The 17,383-nt window shown below is 52.0% G+C and overlaps 1 protein-coding gene across 1 annotated transcript; it reads right to left on the reverse strand.

Moving 5' to 3' along the window:
• Nucleotides 1–6,217: 6,217 nt before the first annotated feature.
• Rim (Rab3 interacting molecule) lies at nucleotides 6,218–17,160 on the reverse strand. Its single transcript, XM_029112901.1, has 16 exons — nucleotides 17,027–17,160; nucleotides 15,363–15,696; nucleotides 13,966–14,248; nucleotides 13,619–13,828; nucleotides 13,162–13,341; nucleotides 12,631–13,008; nucleotides 12,045–12,239; nucleotides 11,007–11,962; nucleotides 10,612–10,760; nucleotides 10,084–10,517; nucleotides 9,881–9,989; nucleotides 9,570–9,736; nucleotides 8,380–8,555; nucleotides 6,712–7,752; nucleotides 6,511–6,627; nucleotides 6,218–6,400 (listed from the first exon to the last, which is right to left on the reverse strand). The coding sequence occupies exons 1-16, from the start codon at nucleotides 17,158–17,160 to the stop codon at nucleotides 6,218–6,220; spliced, it is 5,046 nt and encodes a 1,681-aa protein (XP_028968734.1).
• Between the last annotated feature and the right edge of the window lie 223 nt (nucleotides 17,161–17,383).

Genomic DNA, 17,383 nt, shown 5'->3' on the forward strand with positions numbered 1-17,383 from the left:
CGGAGGTGGATTGATCTTTGGTGCTTCGAATATGGACTCGATACCCAAGCTGGGGCTGAAATGCGCTGGCAGAATACGCTGGCGTTCTATGAGCCCCGCATCTCTTTCTGGACCATGACATCGATTCAAGAAGCCAGAAACAAAGTCGAGTGGGAGACTGTCGCTTCCGAGACGCTCCGAATCACCGACCTTCCATAGGCTGGATGACTTCGAGATATAACAGATCCCTATGGATATGAGTATTTGTTCGCACGCTTTCTTTTGTCTTCTCTTCCGATCCCAGGATCTCAAGAATGTACGAAACACGAGTCCCCTGATGAAAGACTGGCTGACACAGCACGGAATCACGAAGGACAGCCCCAATCCCAGGTCTTCGATCCCCAACACCAAATCCCCAACGCTAAACGTCGATTCATTCACTCGGAGGTCTCTGAGAGACCCGTTGACAGATTTCGCCGAGGAGGAAGAACCTCCAGCGTTCCAAGATGAGCGTTCCTTGTCTCTGGAGCATGCACAAGCGTTCCGGAAAAAATTCGGCGGAAGGAACAGAAACAGCTCCAGATAAAATCATTCCTCTCCACGCATAATTCATTGAGAAATGATGTGGCTCCCGAAGTCTGGTAATACAATCCGGCGGTACTCACGAGGAGATGTCGAGATTATTAAAGAGAAACTTCGCATCACTTTCCGAGGAGCTCGCGCCAAAGGTTCGACCCTGATCTAGAGGCTCTATTTTTTCTCTCTCCCACATCAGCATCGAATATTTTCTTTTGCATGAATTATCACGCTATCCGCAGGCGTCAAATTTCGCATTCCTTCCGACGAAGCCACGGGAGTTGGTATAGGTCGTTGCTTGAGCCTTGATGTGCACCATAAGATAGTGCTCCGATCCTTTGCAGCTCCAGAGTCGCTAGTCAGAGTCGATGTCAGAGCCACCGGGGAGTACCTGGAGGGTATCGAGAGCTCGCGGCTCTACAGCTCTGGCCTGTCGACGGAGGACCTAGTCGCAGCGGCCAGCGACGCGGCCAGCAACGTTTTGGAGGCAGTGGATCTCATGGGGCTCCGACAGCAGAGGTTTCTCGCTCACGGAATCGACCTAGTTGTCCGGAAAGTGATGCATGGGCGAAATGCACTGGCTTCCGACTCTGCCATCCTCGTAGCTTCGGATGGAGTCGGTTCTGGAGAAGCGGAAGATTCGGAGGACTCGGGGGATTCTGAGGATGAGTCGGACGAAGAGTTCCAGCGTGAGTCGGTGCAAGAATCGGAGCCGCCTCAGGATGCTGTGGTCGTCTCCGTCGGCGAAAACGTGGAGCGTTCGCGTCGAACGGCCCGTAATTTTAGGAAGTGACCGAATATGATGGACGAGATCAGAAGGGTGACCGAGAGGGCTGAGTACAACGGTCGGGAACTGCGACCGATCTTGGACTGACGCACAAGGTGGTACTCCACTCTCCTCATGATTGAAAGAGCTGTCCGCATTCTTCCCGCGCTGAACAAGGTTATCTCAAGGCATGGTACAACCATCGCCGCGCAAGATTCCTATGCCCTAGACGAAATTGCTGGAGTACTGGCGCCTTTCAAGCGAGCGATTCTCCTCCTGGGCAAAGGGGAGGCTACGCTATCGCACGTCGATAAGGTGTTCCTCCTCCTGCTCAGAGATGTTCGTGAATCAAGATCTGAGCTGGCCGGCACGCTCCACGAGAACCTGACGGCAGAGATAGCGAAGAGGAGAAGCATCCTTTCGAGCGCCTTGGCTGTGCTGGAAAAGTGGGATTACGACTTCGCGTTGGAGGAGAAGATCGGTCAGGAGAGACCATCAGACAGAGGAATTCTCCATGTCTTGGAGGATGCTCCTGGTCTTGAAGGAAGCTCTTAGTCCTCCGAAATCGAGGACTAAGAGCTCGGATGCTCCGTCCTTATCGCGGAGCATCCGTAGTGAGTTGACCCTGCATAACGACTGTAATGTACCGTAGCTTGCTCGACCCATGACATGTCTCCATGCATGAACTCCTTCTTTTCCAGGCGTCTGTATCTTGGGAGAATATATTCTCCAGCCCCTCAACTACAGCTGCCCTCGACGAAGGCTCTGAAGTCCGCAGCAAAGCAAATCTGAGGAGAGAATTCGCTCTCTACCGAGCGGGTGGTGGTCGAGGCGATCTCCTCAATATAGGCCGGAGATTCCTCGAAGCCGTACCTCCGACATCGGTTCTGAGAATTTGCGGCTTTTTGCTAGGCCTAATATGTACTCGATGAGGATCCACAGCCGCTCAAGCGAGGCGATATGAGGCCGGGCAACGTGAAACGATCGAACAGATCAATTGCTAGCTGATCGGAGCCGGGAGACTCCGCGTACATTCATGCACATTTCATTATGTTTCCATCGAGTTACGGCGCGTTCTCCCAGGCCATCCTGGTGCCGACCGAGCATCCTTCGCACATTACCCTCCCGTCTGATGGGGTCCTCAGCGTATCCCCTTTTCGGAGACTCCTGAGAGAATGTAGAGATTACTGCGCATGGGAAGCAGAAAAAAAGCCTCGGACTGTTGTGCCTGCTTCATTTAACCGAATCAGAAAGTATCCATATTTTTGGCGATGTCGGTCGGCGATCAATGCTTGATTCGCGAATGATGAGCTATTCACGAAGCCTCCTGTGAAATTTGAGTGAATTTATTTCAATATCCTTATGCGGGAAAGGAACGTGTAAAGAACAGTAGGCCGAGATCATTCCCGGAGGAACCGTCTTCGTCGGAAGGTCTCTCGAGGCGATCAAACATAGGTCCAGCTACAAGTAGACATCGCTCATAGTCATTGGGGAGAGTCTTCTGCCAAGTCAACCTGCGGCACGGGATTGTCCCTGCGTATTTGTAGTAACGACCCGTCGCGCATGATGATGTAGACGTTTTATGTGCTTCCAGTGTTTCTTGAGCTGATAACGTGCAGAGCGTCCTCGACGCCTCCTTTGAATTTTCCGAATCAACCCCGCCCACAGACCGTCCGCCGCGCGATAGGCCTCCAAGCCAGGATTCCGGGGAGTCTCCATGACGGTATGCGTCGTTATCTGCAAATCCATCGGCCATCGTCTGTTGAGTCATTTCACACTCATGTACATTGTATTTCTTGCAGATATGTATAATACCTGCAGTGATCTTCCCAAGCTAAAGGGTGTCGGACACGAACCACCATGCGAGTGAGAGAGGGGTGTCTCCCGTCTTGGCGTCGAGGAATCTGTGTGCGTCTCTGACGCTTCTGTGGTCCGGCTGCCCCTGTCGTCTCACGTCTCGTGTCGCAGCTCTCGTTCCACATGAGACCGTCTCCAAACGAGGGGAATCGCTTCGCCTCTCTATCAAAGCTCTTTGCGGAAGCTCCTCGATCTCGCGGATGGTCAACTGATGCACACTTCTCGGAAGACTCGTCGAGAGAAGTGTCTGTTCCTGGTATGTTCGCGGGAAAAACATTATGGCGTGAGATATGAGTCGCCCGTGCTGCTCAGTAGGGAAGACGATCCGAGTTCACGTGAAACATACTCACTTGCGGATGCGTTCGATCTAAGCATTCTCGTTGTATATGGGGAAATTTCCAGGTTACCGGGTCTCCTGACGGAGAGAATTCCGTTCGCTGATGAAAATATCAGTTTCAGCCTCTCCATCGCGGATTCGTCGATGATACGCCCCTGCTGAAATCAGGAGGCGATGAGAGCTGCTGAGTGAAAAGTCGAACAGAAGTTTCCGGAGTACGGGGATTCTTCCGTCATTCCCATCTAGAGAATCGTAGCCCTTCTGAGTTCGCCGATTAGCTTGGCGGAACGCCGACGACTCGTCTTCTCTTCGCGGATCTGTCACTCGGAAGTTTCCGGACCCCTTTTCGAGCTTCATAGGGGTACGGTTTCCGAGTCGTAATTGGTGCTCTCCTGCGGATAAAGGTATCCCCATCGGAGCTCTGGCGACAGGCATTGCCAAGAGCCAGTCGAGCAACGTTCAATCAGAGACCGCGCATTGATTCGGATGAATTGGAAATTACAGAAAGGTCACGAACCCGCCATTCAGGAACTCCTGGCTCGGTCGTCTACCGATCTTGCCTCGTTCGGCTGTCGGCGGCGCGTTCTCCGAATAATTCTGTCTAGGAGGGCACCGATTGCGATCCCGATCGCTTTTTCTCACGGAGCATCTCACCTTTGCATCCGAAAACTTCCAAGATGCGATTCCTGTTGATTCCGCTAAGAGAGGTTTACAGCTCTGGACTCTACATCGGCGTTCAGCGAATCGAAAACTCACACAACCGAGGCTCAAGAGAGCGGATTTCGAAGCTCCAACGAACTTCAGGCTGTCTTGACGCAGGAAATCACCGTTCCCGCTTTGGAAACTCCTCCTCGCCCGAGTAGGTATTGTGGTTCACTGTCCCCTCTTACGAAGGGTCTCGGAGGCAGCCATTCTGGATCCCATCGGATGCCTCAAGTGCACCTCGCACTTCCTGGAGAGCAGAAAGTGCGACTTCCTCGTGAACCCTCAAAGTGTCGAACACATTTGTGCCACGCAGAGATTGCAATTTCACAATGATGGAAAGTGGCAGAGCCTTTCCCAGGACCAGCTTCCGCGGACTCCCCCTGTACCACACACTTACAGGTCTACCACACATCTTCAGCCTGGAGAACAGAGACAAGTGAGACTTCCTCCCCCTGACCGAATGAGTTCTCCATGCCGTATGAAGCACCGAGATCCAAATCCTCCTGCCGTGATCCCTTCAAATCCGTCTCCTGATGGTGGAAACCGAGTTCGGCTCCAGGGAAAAAACCGACCTCTCTTTCTGTTTATATTGACAAAAAAGAGTGAGTTTATTTTACATGAGTTTGTTTCTCATGAGATGAATGGAGCAGAGTTGACATAAAAACGTGACTTCAACCCATGGAATCTGCCCCGCCGATGGCATCCAAATGTCAAAAGCATATATCCTTATGTTTCTCAGAGGAGGTGCTGCTGCTGGTCGTGCTGCTGCTGCATCATTCCTGTTGTGTCGCAAAATACAGTAATACTCACGCACGTATTTATGTATGACGTACGCAGCAGTACGAGTAGTAGTTGTATCAGAAGTAGTAGTATTAGTAGTAGTAGAACGCCACAAGAGGGATCGTCATCGAATTCGACCGCCAACGACTCACTCAAATGACGATTGGCAATCGTTGAATCAGCGTTGCTCCTTATGCTGCTACTGCTTTCCTCGTTTGGACTTCGTTATGATCATCATCATCGTGTTCGTGTCCGTCATTCCTTCGCTTATCGTTCCCATGGTGATTATTGTTTCGGTTGTTTCCATCATCATCAATAAGAATCAATCATCATAATCAATAATTATACTTAATCGATAATAAATTACATAGTAAAAATTATCATCGTTACTGTATCGTCTCCCTCGCTGACTTCACCATCTCTTATCCGGCATTATTATCATCATCATCGACGTCAATGTCATCAAATGTCAATTATAATTAAACTACAAATAACAACAGTTGTTTTGGACAATGTTCGTCGGAGTCGAAACTCGAAAAACCGACGCCCTCAATTGTTTGTATGTTTATATGTGTTCGCTTGTTTGTATGTGTGTCTGTTTGTTTCTTTGTCGGAAACATCATGTCATGTCGACAGGATTTCGCATCGCCTGTTGATCATCTTCCTCTGGATCATCATGTTCACCGTGCATTGATATTCTCGATCGCTATTTCTCGATCAAGCGTGATCAGCTCCTGCTTGTTATCTCTTCTCGGTGGCCGATCAATAAAGGTTGAGATTGATTTTCAGAGAAAGAGAAGGAGGATATGAACGAGTTCAAGTGTTCGGGTGAGAAATTTTACGCCGCAACGAAAGGAACGTTCGCGGCTCTTCCTCCTATGCACATTCGATCGAGTTCGCCAAAAATCTCGTCAGCTCTGCATGTCACTCCGAAGATGTCGGATGCTTGCCCAATCACAATCCCACAGGTCACGGAACTTCGTCGTGGCCGTCGGTACTTCACCGATAAGTTTCCTCGGGCGGTCTTCGTTCGTGAGAGACGCCCGAGTTGATTACGTCACCAAACTCGTATCATTCAGTTTATTCTCAGCGTTGTTCGGATGACTGCTGATTCGGAACTCGTTAGGTATGATTTGTTTGAATATCGGGACGACTGGTGGTCTGTTCCGATTTTGGCTAGAACGTTTTCGGTAACGTGAATCACGGCGAAAAACTCATCAATCAGGCTGCGAAGCAACAACATTAACCAAACTAGTCGGATGGAACAGCTTATACCAGCCGATTACGATTCGCCCTAGATCTAAATCATCCAGGTTGATCTGCGCCATGCCCATGAAAGCCTTCCCGTCGTTCTTTAGCCTTACTCCGCTACTCGTGCCGTAGTCGCCCCACACGGTCACCTGGAAAAGTGGGATTGCATGCTTAGAGGTCCTTCTCCGAAACGCGGCCGGGAATCGCCGAATTCGCCGAACTTGAGAAAAGCCCACTAGGAGCTAGAGCTCGAGCTCACCTGTAGAAGACAGCCCCTGTAGTCCTCGTGGAAAATGAGCCGTTGTTGGAATAGGGGATCAAGAGTACGCCGGGCTGCTGTAGTTTTGGCCTTAGCAACTATGCTGTTTCCATTATTCTGACTGCTGGAATTCGCCTTTCTGGCGGCTCCTGAACCGGAGCCCGAACCTGCGCCACTGGTACTAGCGCCGGCTGTTCGCACTAGATATACCTTGACGTAGGGCGCCGGAAGGACATTTGCACCTCCTGGAGGGGTTTGTAGACCTCTTGCCCGGATAACTTCTACTTCTAGATTTCCTTTCCTATCACAGAAACTCATTTGTATGTCTCCTAGACTAGGACTAGCTAGGGCTTGCCGGCCAACGAGCTGGCCGGGGCCTAGGCCTTCGACAAAGCCGCCGGGGGGAATGACCACCGATGTAACGGAGGAGGCGCCTCTCACCGATGACGCCCCCCACGTCGTAGCCGAATCCCCTGATAGCGAGCCTTCTCCGTCTGAGGACACACTGCTTGCCTGTCTAACGAGGTGACGTACTTCGTCGGGAGCAACTTCTTCGGAACGGTGGACTCCTCGTCCGATTTTGTTCTTGCGTCGATTCCGGAAGCCTAAACGCGCTCCCTTACTTTTGCTCTGCTGGGCCGCCTGCTGCTGTTGCGATGAAGACGCCTGCTGCTGATGATCTCCACGGTGTTGTTTTTCGGCGCCGCCAGACCCACCACCCGCCTGCTGCTGTGAAGACTGACCGTGGTGACCGTGGCCACCGTGATGTGAAGACGAAGACGATGTCTGATTAGCTTTTGCATAGTGCGATGACGTGTAAGAGGACACGTCAGCAATCTCGAATGAGCTCCCACCGAGTTTGTCTTCGTTGGCTGTGGTTGTATCGGAGAGGGAGCCCTCCTCAGAGCCCTCCTTGGTCTCGGACACGGACTGAGACGACGTTCGGGTCGACTCCTCGACAGACTCGGCCCGACGTGTGAGTTCACGCCGTTCTCGACCGCCGCTATCTCGTGCCATCGTCCCGGACACAGAGGATAGCTCGTTAGACGAACCTCGGCCAGACGAAGTTAACGGGTGAACGGGACCGCCAGATTGATTCTCCTGTAGAGTGAATTCCGACAAGGTCCTCGAGGCTTGCTGACCCCCGCTCCCGTGACCCCGATGATGTCTACTGTGTTGATCTGCTGCCGTCGTCGAGCCGCTCTGCCGCCGGTCTGAGGCGCCGCGATGCAGCGCTTCGGACTGGTTAGTAGAGCTCAATTTTGAGACTACCGAGCTTTCGGAACCGTCGGACTCCAGGCCACGCTCCGAATAGTACGAGCCGCCGTGAGTTGGCCGTTCGCTTTCTGCTCTCTCCCTAGAATCCCCACCACGGGATTGGTGGTGGTGCTGCTGCTGCTGCTGCTGGTGGTGGGAGTACTGCGAGTGGGACTGTCGTCGACTATCGTAGTGGCTTCTGGCTCGCCCCGAATCCTGGTCCTGATGGTCTCGCGAATGAAGTTGCTGCTGCTGGTGGTGCTGCTGCTGGGGCTGGTGGTGATGGTGTTGCTGCTGCTGTTGCTGCTGATAGTGGTGTGATTGTTGTGACGATTGATGTTCCTGGTGATGCCTAATCGACGACGAGGTTTCGTGAATCGATCCCTCTCGTCGGTGATGGTGTTGCTGCTGCTGTTGTTGGTGGTGGTGATGGTCTGGAGTTCCGTTCCCTCCACCGCCCTGCTGAAACGACGAGCGGTGAAGCGACGATCTGTCGATTCTTCCATGTTGTTCTCCATGGAGGGACGAGATGCTGCCGTCGCGATGGTGCTGGGGCGAGGATGGATGGTGCTGATGGTGGCCGCCGCCTCCTCCTCCTCCTCCGCCCTGTACATGGTCTCTCGAGTCTCGCCTCTCCCAGCGGTCCATTGAGGACTCCCGGTGGCGATCTCGGCCTCGCATCTGGTCCCCATAGTGCTGGTCCATTCTCTCCCGTTCCCTCTCGGAGTAATACGAGGAGGAGCTCTGAACTCCCAGTTCCGAGTCGGAGACGTAAACCGGGCTTGGTCCTGGAATATACGTCGCCCATTATTGGACGAGCCGCTTGGCATAGACTTCGCAGCACTATGGAGACTAAGATTTTTTTTTCGTAGCTCAGCTCTAGACGCTCGCTCCAGTGCTCTACTTCCATTCAGTCAGTCCGATCATCAGCCTTAGCCTTTCCAATCTCGGAGGCGGAAATCAATTCGGAAATGCAGCTCTAGTCTCAGATGGAATGCCCCCCCCCCTCCTGGAGCCCTTTGTGGGCCCTGAATGGTACAGACGGGATTAGAGAGAAATTGAAGAGATTCGCCAGTCACCAGGGAATTTCTCGAAGTTCTCATAAGCAGAGAGCTCTCTGTGGAAGCACTTCCGACTCGTCCATGCCAGTCCAGCGACGGCGGGAGCAGCTAACCAGCAGAAACATTCTCTCCTCACACATTTACCTCCCGCAACTCATTCCTTTGCGAGTGTTCTGGCTCTAAGAAATTCCGTGCAAGTTCGATAAGTTTTGTGGTCGCAGACGGCTACTACTTGTCCTCGAACTCAGTTGTGGGGACGGGGAGGATGACAGGAATTTCAACAATCCCGTTGGTCAAGCGGTGGAAAAATGCTCCGGTTTTCTCCCCGAGAACATCAATCCGACCTGGCCATGCAGCATGCGAGACCATAACCCTGCACGATCGATCGTTATTGGTTTATGTGCTCGGAGTTTTTATCGGAGGAAGTGTGCTTCAAAATGAACGAACGGTTCCCTGCCGGAACGGGATGGCGGGAGGAGGAAAGGAGACAAGATAGAAATCCGGGACGGGATCGTTGATAGGAGCGAGTTCAGGAAGAGATCGAGAAAAGAAAGCCGAAAGGTATAGGAATAACTTCCGCGAGGAAAAGTGGAGCTCGACGAGTCGTGCAGGGTCTTGTCATGAGCGGTCTCGCCGGGAGAATTTCTTTTTCCCGGGAGCCTACTTATTCAAGAGCATAGAGCAAGCGGGGAGGGGTCGGAGGAGGAGATAGAGAAGAGTGAGCCATCTACTACCACGCACCTACGCGAGAGGCCCTTCGCATCCGAGCCTTGATCTGGCGAGCTCGTTCTTCGAGGTCCAGAGTGCTCTGATCGCCTCGTTGGTATCTTCCAGAGGGAATGGGAGGCAGCTGACGCTTCTGGCCGATGAGCGTCTCGTGCGACAGCGAATACGTTGGCGAATTTGATCTGAAGGAAAAGGAACAGGGCATTGTGAGCCGGAGTCTTTAGTGATGTTTTCGGGAAGGTTCAGCTAGCCCAGAATGCTCTCATTGTTCCTTCGTCGGGGATCGAAATATCCTGTAGTAGACGGAGGGAGGTGGGGAAAAGTACCGAAAAGTCCTAGGAGGTGATAAAGATCTGAGAGATAAATTGGAGCCTCCTGCGGAAGGCTGAAGTGTTCCACTTTGATGATGATAATCGTCCTCTTCTAATGAGCAACCTGAAATCAGAAAGAGAGAGTTCAAGATTTTCCAGGGGCTAGGCGGCCCTCGAGCATGGAGACGATGAGCTCAACGCCAACCGAGCTCACGAACCTCTTAATAAAACTGAAGCTTTATGTTTTTGGTGGTGCGCAATCTGCGAGGGCGGCTGACCGTGTAAACTCGACGTCAGAGAATGATGAGGATGTATATGGTGACCGGAGACAGCCGCCGTTGTCGATGACATCGAAGTATTCGAGGTCGGTGGTAGCCCTCCTGCGCCACCCAACGCGTCCGGTTGCCCTGACGATCCAGTAGCTCTGTCTAACGGATGGACCGCATGGAGGAAAGATGTATCCCCTCTGGTCATGAGCCCAGCGCGGCCGCCGAATGAGGGTCTCCGTCTGGAGAAGCCCTGTGACTGAAGATTGAGCGTGTCGAGACTACCAACTCTCTGTCTACCAGATGAATCCAGGTACATGCTTGGGGAGTCATATTCATCCAGCGATGCGGCTTCCCACTCACTTAACTCTTCCCCTTCCGAATACCTGAGAGCAGGAAAAATCGATTAGATCAATTCGAGCGAGCTTTTCCGAGCGACAAACGAATAGGAAAAGTTCAGGAACCGCGATGAGTACTGACCACCTTGCGGATGAGGAGGCCATGAGTTGTCTTGTGGTCAGCATAGCCGAGCTGGAACGCGGAGCGGGGCGCAAGACGCTCGCCGAAGCAGAGTGGCCTATATGAGTGCTTCCGCATAAGAAGCCTTCACCGCTATATCTATTGGACTCCTGGAAATTAAAAACGACGATAACCTTAGAGCCGTTTTCGGGATCGACCGAGGAAATCCGAAGCATGCGACGATCTCAAAGTCCGAATTATAACGTAAATTCTGCTGACGAGGGAATTTCCGGATGGAATCAATAATCCTGTCCGTTTTTCTTCAAACCCAATCGCTGAGCCCGAGTACCATTCAGTATTTTTCACTCATGTGTCTTGTGAAAGGTCATGTCCATTGACCGGCCAGGAACACTCACCATAGACAAAAGATACCATTCTCCTTCTTCGTTGATATCATCCTGAAACGGGATGTTGATATTGGCCAGATCCACGATGGTTTCACCAAGGAAATCGTTTGCTCCATATCGGTCGTAGTCCCAGACGGTAACTTCGAGTGCCCGTTGCATGAGATCGGAACGTCGCAATGGCGAATATATAAAAGTCTGGTTCCAATATGGCTCGTCGGAAGCTGCGATCGTTTTCGTCCTTCGTTTGGACTGGTCACTCCTATCGGGCAGGAGGAATAGTTTGGCGTACGGATTCCGGGGTTCTGTCAAATTCATCGAAGGGTTCGAGGGTCCTGCGGCCACCAGTCGAGGAGGCAGTTCGGCAGCGCAGACGACAGTCACAACCAATTGAAGCTGGGCCGCGTCATACCATAACTTGATCTGAATTCGCCCTCCGAGGAGGTCTTGACCCAGAGATACCATCGACGTGATTGAACGACGTCGACTGCCCATGCCTAGGCTACCCGCGGGTGGCAAATATGTCGTCGATGATGTCTTTCTAAGATAATCGCTTCGTTTCAAACCGGACGACGCTCCCTGTAACAGAGTCGCCGAAGAATGCCGTCTTGTATCTTTGCTGCCGCGAGGGTCGTATCCCATGGGTTCTTCGCCCTCAACCAAAGGTCGGCTCACGATCAGTTCGACCTGCAGATCCTGACTGGAGGCTTGAATTATTTCGAAGACTTCTTCATAGGTCTTTTGGCGTAAAGAGTGCCCATTCCATTCGAGCACTTGATCACCGGGCTTCAGATGGCCAACCACATCAGCTGTACTTCCCTTTCGTACACGTTCGATTATCGCCCCGAGCGTTTTCTTGTTGCGACTATTGCGGAGTATTTTACCGCCTACAATTTTTATTCCTAGGATTTGAGCTGGAGTTTCTTGACTTCCAAGACCAGACGGCAGTTTTTTTAATAGCATGTGACCTTAAAAAGAACAACGTCACCCGTTAGATGGAATGCCAGGGGGGAGGCTCATGCACTAGAGGAGCCGTCATGCGATTTTTACCGATAAGAATTCCGGGGTTGTTCGACGACGGTCTCCAGTTGACGGGATTGGCTGGGAATCTCTTGAATTTGCCTTCGAATAATTCTTCTCGCCGAAAATCGCTTTCAAGATCTTCAATGCTACCGAATGAGGAGCAGTCTGAGTTGAGTTCATCATCAGAGGATCCACGTCCACGACCAGAAGATGATCGCGTTCCTGGGATGGAAGAAGAAACACGAACACGTTAGTTGGCGTCTGGAGTGTGTCGTTGAGTTTTTGACATATCTCGGTCGGGACCACACAATTTCGACAAAGGTGTTCGCTCTTGTGAGTAAGTAGTTGTAAACAGTGACCTTCCAGCTCGAAGCGACAATCATCAATCAATTGAATCATTCAGTCATTCAATTAGTCGACCTTGCAATCGCTCGTCCTCCCACAGATGGCCTCATCGATCGATCGATGGATCCATCGATCGGGAGGAGATTCGCAAATTATATATTGTAGTCGATTAGGAGTCTATATCAAGAGAAGAAATCGGCCACGTCGCTTCGGTTCAACACCCGTGACACCCGCTCTGTCTCCAACTGCTCTGCGGACGACACGCTACCTGCTGTCATGCCTGACGTGGACGACCTCTTCTTTTTCTTGCCTAGCTTCCTACTGTGTCTCCTACGGTGCTGATGCATGTGGTGGGATTCGGTGTAAGACTGGTCTGAACTCAGCGAGTCGTTCCTCAGCATACCGCCCCTCGTGCGAGCATTCGCGATGCCCAACTGGTTTCCGGGTCCTAATCCAGACGAGTTACCACCACCGGTAATGTTTGGATGGGAGCCAAGAACTTGCGGAAACGTTGGATCGATGATGCCAGCCGACCCCATCCCAACTTGAGAACCCATCGCGACCATTTGTTGCTGTTGATAGTTTTGCGTATGCAGCTGCTGTTGCTGCTGTTGCATCTGCTGCTGCTGTTGTAGTTGACCTTTCCCTGCGAGCAATCGAGAGTACCAGGCTTAGATCTTCTGTCTGAGCCGCGAATCGACCGAGGATCGGTGGGTTTCCGGCGTCGCGCATCGTATACTAAAGAGCTTCACTCCAAAATCTCGGGGGTGCGGAGATCTCGTTCGACATTCGAACTTACCGAATGGCCGTGAGAACAAGTTTTGAAAGGAATTCGACAGGTTTGTTGGATTTTTGAGCAGGGGCATTCCGAAGGCGCCTTGGTTAGGCTGAGTCAAGTTCTGCTGCGATTGTGTTTGTGCAATTTGCGGTTGTGTGGCAAACTGCTGTTGCTGATAGCAAGCCCCGTACTCAGCGTTACCTGTTGGAGACAGAGTGCGATTGCTATAGAGTGGAGCTACGAGAGCTGTCGTGACGCCGAGAGCGACTGATGTGAAGCGGATCTACATGTATTCCCTCCTTCCGACGAGGACATTGCGCTAGCTGATCCGCTGATTAAGCCAACATTCAGGAGATGCAGAAATTGTTTTTTGCACTTCACAAAAGCATCGGTGTCGACGGATCCCCATGGCTGGGCATCTGTGCAGCTCATGGTGAGGAGATGTTCCTTACTAGTGGATCGATAAGGAGACACTCACCAGCCGATAATTGCCTTCTGAACTCGCCTCGCCTGTTCTGGGCCGCATTGTATCCCCCGAAACCCATTTGATTCGTTTGATTTTGATTCAGCATCATATTGAAGTTCTGCTGCTGCTGCTGCTGCTGATAGGGGTCCTGATATTCGTTGAAACTGTTGCCCATCCTCCCACGCCACAATCCTCCAGCGCCGCTGACGGACGTGCCCATACCTGCGTGTTCAGGGGACTCTAGTTTAGAGCAGTGATGATTACATCATTATCGCTTCGCCCTGGCGATAGATACTTCCAACCAATATGTACTCCCGAAAGGACATGGGGATTTCAGGCTTCCGAACATTTCGTCTTACCTGCAGCATTTCCCGCCATCCCGGGGCCCATGTAAGACGGCCCTCCAGATGGAATTTCTACGGAGCGTGCCCGTTGCAAAACCGACATCGAATGTTGTGGATTCATTTGTTGCTGCTGCTGTTGTTGCTGTTGCGGATTTGTGGCCATGGCGTTCAGTGGCTGATTGATCCACTGACCGCTTTTGATGAGCAATTCCTGCTTCTTGCGACACAAGATACAAACCCAGATTACTTTGTTTGAACGTAGATTCACTTTCCCTCCACAACGGGCACAACATCGTACCTGGAAAAGGCCAACAGCGCCCATTACGGTCACGCATTGAGAAGGTGGCATGAAGTTTCCGCACTGAGATGGAGGAATTGCTTGAGAAGGAGCACGTGCTCCGTATGGCGTGCGTCAAATCTATTAGTGGGAATCGGCCGAATTAGTAGCTTTCAAATTTCTCTGCTTTTTGAAAAGTCCATTATTTATTGTTGAACGATCGCCCATAAGGCAAGCCTCCGGGTCGACCCGCTTCCGTACACCGAGTGAACTTTCGTGAATGAAGAGCTATGCGCGTCGAAAGCGAAAGCGCTCGTTCCAGTTAATTCGGTTCGGAGATGTATGAACGATCGACGCAGGCTTCATCCATTGGATCGATCGGGAACCGCTGCGTGGGTTCGGAACCTTCCCGAAATCGTCCAGGAAAAGAAAGAATGCCGATTCATGGTGAGCTCGATCGACTTCCGTGGATAGCGGGTGAGATCTCCGGGAGGTTTGAGGGGGATCCGCGAGGAGATTGCCTCCGCGGACTCGATTCATATGCTCGCAGTTTATTTATAACGGTGCTTGAGGCTTCAACGAACGAACGAGCGAATGGAGGACCTGGGCAAGCAGCGAATGGACGGTGCTTGTACGAGGGGGCCCTGGCAACTGGGAGTGGCCTTTGATTAGGTCGGCCGAGGATGGCAGACTCAGTGGCGACGATAGACTCGCCGTCGTCGTCGCCGCCGCCGCCGTCTGCAACGCCAACCTCATCGCGAATAGAGGGAAGAAGAGGAGCCTACAGGTCTGCGCGACAAAAGTCTCTCATCTGGCTGGAGATCACGATACGATTTAGAACTTTCGTAGATGGAACCTGTGCGGAGCCGGAGCGTATTTGTTTTGATCGGAAGCGGCAGGGGACCCTTCGCTGGTCGATGGGCGAACAACGGATATCGGTATGAAGATCATGATACACAGAATCAAACGCCGTGCCGTCGCTCGAAAGCGCTGCGTCGCGAGATACTCAGCAGGACCGTGAGAGCTCTCTTAGGGGAAAATCAAATATGCCCACATTGTAGGTCGTGGTAAGGACCTGTGTTCGTTTCGTGCATATATGATGAGATCGTATCGTGCGGGACTTTCCGGAACTCACATTACAGTAGTTGCAGATATGTCCAACACCGTCAGCAAATTTGGTCTTGAGGCAAAGTTGGCAGGTCGCGGGGGGCGCCTGTTGAGAAGCGCTCCCCGATTGTGGTCCCATAATGTGGGGACCCATGCCACTAGGTCCCATGTGCTGTGCTTGTTGATGTTGTTGTAATTGCTGTTGATGTTGTTGTTGTTGTTGGTGATGATGATGTTGTTGTTGTTGTTGCTGATGTTGGTTGCTCGCACTCCCCAGCAGCATTTCCAGTGGATTCCGTGCATTCTGGCCAATCTTCGTTACTATATTACTTTCTAGCTGCTTAACCTGGTCGGTTTCTCGTCTGAAATCAGTAAATTGATTAGTATTCATTTCGCGTCAACGTGCGCGGTCGTGAAATAGCTCAGTCGTTGGTGCAATAGCTTCTACTTTTCTCAGGGGGTAATTCTGCCGATGACGAGTGAGGGAGAGATCAGAAACCCTGGGAGACTCCTACGTGAGGATTTAAATTCATTTCATTCGAGATCAAATAGTGAAATTTGACAGAATAACCGCCCGATACAGAAGGAAGAAGACCCGATCAGTCATTGATCGATGGAGAGCTGAGCCATGGCGAATGGCTCAATTCAGCTCCGCAAACGACGACGCTAAAAGGAGTGACTTGCTGGCCTGGAGTGGAGACGCTCTCGAATCGGGACATCTGATCACGTGCTCAATCGAAGATGATAATCATCACCCTCTATTGATAGGAATTTACGGGATTTCGTGGAGGCTTTCAAGAAGTAGCTCACGCGCGGATTGAGGTCAAGTCTCGGACATCGCTAGGGATTACGACTCATAGAGAATCACGAATTGTCGGGATGGAGAGCGCATCTCCGAGACTCCGCTGAGGTCTCTCAAGAATCGTTGAATGAAACTCGTGCCGGCGGCCGACGAAAGTCGATCCAGCTCCTCATATCAACTTCCAGTACGTCACCTCTTCTCCTCCTATCTGACCACCGTTTCTGCAAACGAGTCCACCGAGTTTTCATTCAGCTTGAATGACTCGCGACGGTTCCGACGCTTACAATCAGAGGTGTCGCCGCTCGGAGCCGAAAGCGTGGATGGGGGCCCCGTTGCAACGCATCTACGCGTTTTCGATGCTTTTTCCTCTGACGCTGGCGAGTGGGCGACTCCCTCTCCTCATCTCTTCGTTTACTACATATATTTCCATCTGCATCGTCCGCGTCATGAAGCCTCTGCAGGTTCCAATGGAGCATAAGAACGTACGCGTACGTAATTCGCTCGAAATTCTCCTCCGTGCCGGATATACCAGCTTCGGGAAGTCCAGTTGGCGGTGGTCCTGGACAGAACACAGAATCGTGGGGGGTGGTTTCCGATTCGAGTACCCGGTCTTCACTCATTCTGGTTCGAGGGATCTCGGGGATCATTTGCGCTCGGAATTAGAAGTCTCACGCTGTCGCGTAGGGATGGGGGAGCGAACACGGGCGGAGGCATGAGAAGATCACAGCAGATCAGGAGTCAGGCGAACCATTTTGTAGCGAGAGCTTTCCTCGATCATGCGGAAAAATTGCCAATCTCGCCAAGGATTCTGAGAGCGTACGTCGGGCGAGTGTTCGCCGACAAGCTTCCTCGGAATCTCCGAATAGATAATAAATAGCCTAATCACTTACTTTAGAAGATCGCGTTCCTTCTGCTCTTCAGCCCTTTGGCGGGCGAGGACTCCCTGGATGATGAGGCGTTCCTCTGCGGTCAGGTGGCTGAGGTCGGGATGGGTACCACCGGGACCGGCCAAACAGTTGCTCATCCTCTCGAGGACGCGAGCGAGTCGCTGTTAAGTGAGGCCTCTGGTCAGCCTCGGAAGGCTCGAGCCAGAGAGCCTCGTGCCTCGGCCTCGGCCTCAGGTGGGGCCTTCCGGCTGTGGCCAGCCTCGATGATGGCCCTGAGCTTCCTAAGCTCCAGACTCTCGATTTTTTTCGGTCGCCCACTCGACGAACTGTACAAACTGTTCCACGTTCTTACTCTCCCAC

The sequence above is a fragment of the Galendromus occidentalis genome, unplaced genomic scaffold (assembly GCF_000255335.2).
Source record: "Galendromus occidentalis unplaced genomic scaffold, Mocc_1.1 scf7180000077533, whole genome shotgun sequence".
NCBI classification, from domain to species: domain Eukaryota; kingdom Metazoa; phylum Arthropoda; class Arachnida; order Mesostigmata; family Phytoseiidae; genus Galendromus; species Galendromus occidentalis.

Bases quoted from the DNA above. Each gene is read 5' to 3' on its own strand.
- Rim (XM_029112901.1), bottom strand. From the start codon at position 17,160: ATGAGCAACTGTTTGGCCGGTCCCGGTGGTACCCATCCCGACCTCAGC. The intron at 10,761-11,006 runs GTGAGTGTTCCT...TTTAATTTCCAG, and splicing joins AATGGTATCTTTTGTCTATG to GAGTCCAATAGATATAGCGG. The intron at 7,753-8,379 runs GTACAGGGCGGA...TCTACTAACCAG, and splicing joins GGCGAGACTCGAGAGACCAT to TCCGAAGCGCTGCATCGCGG.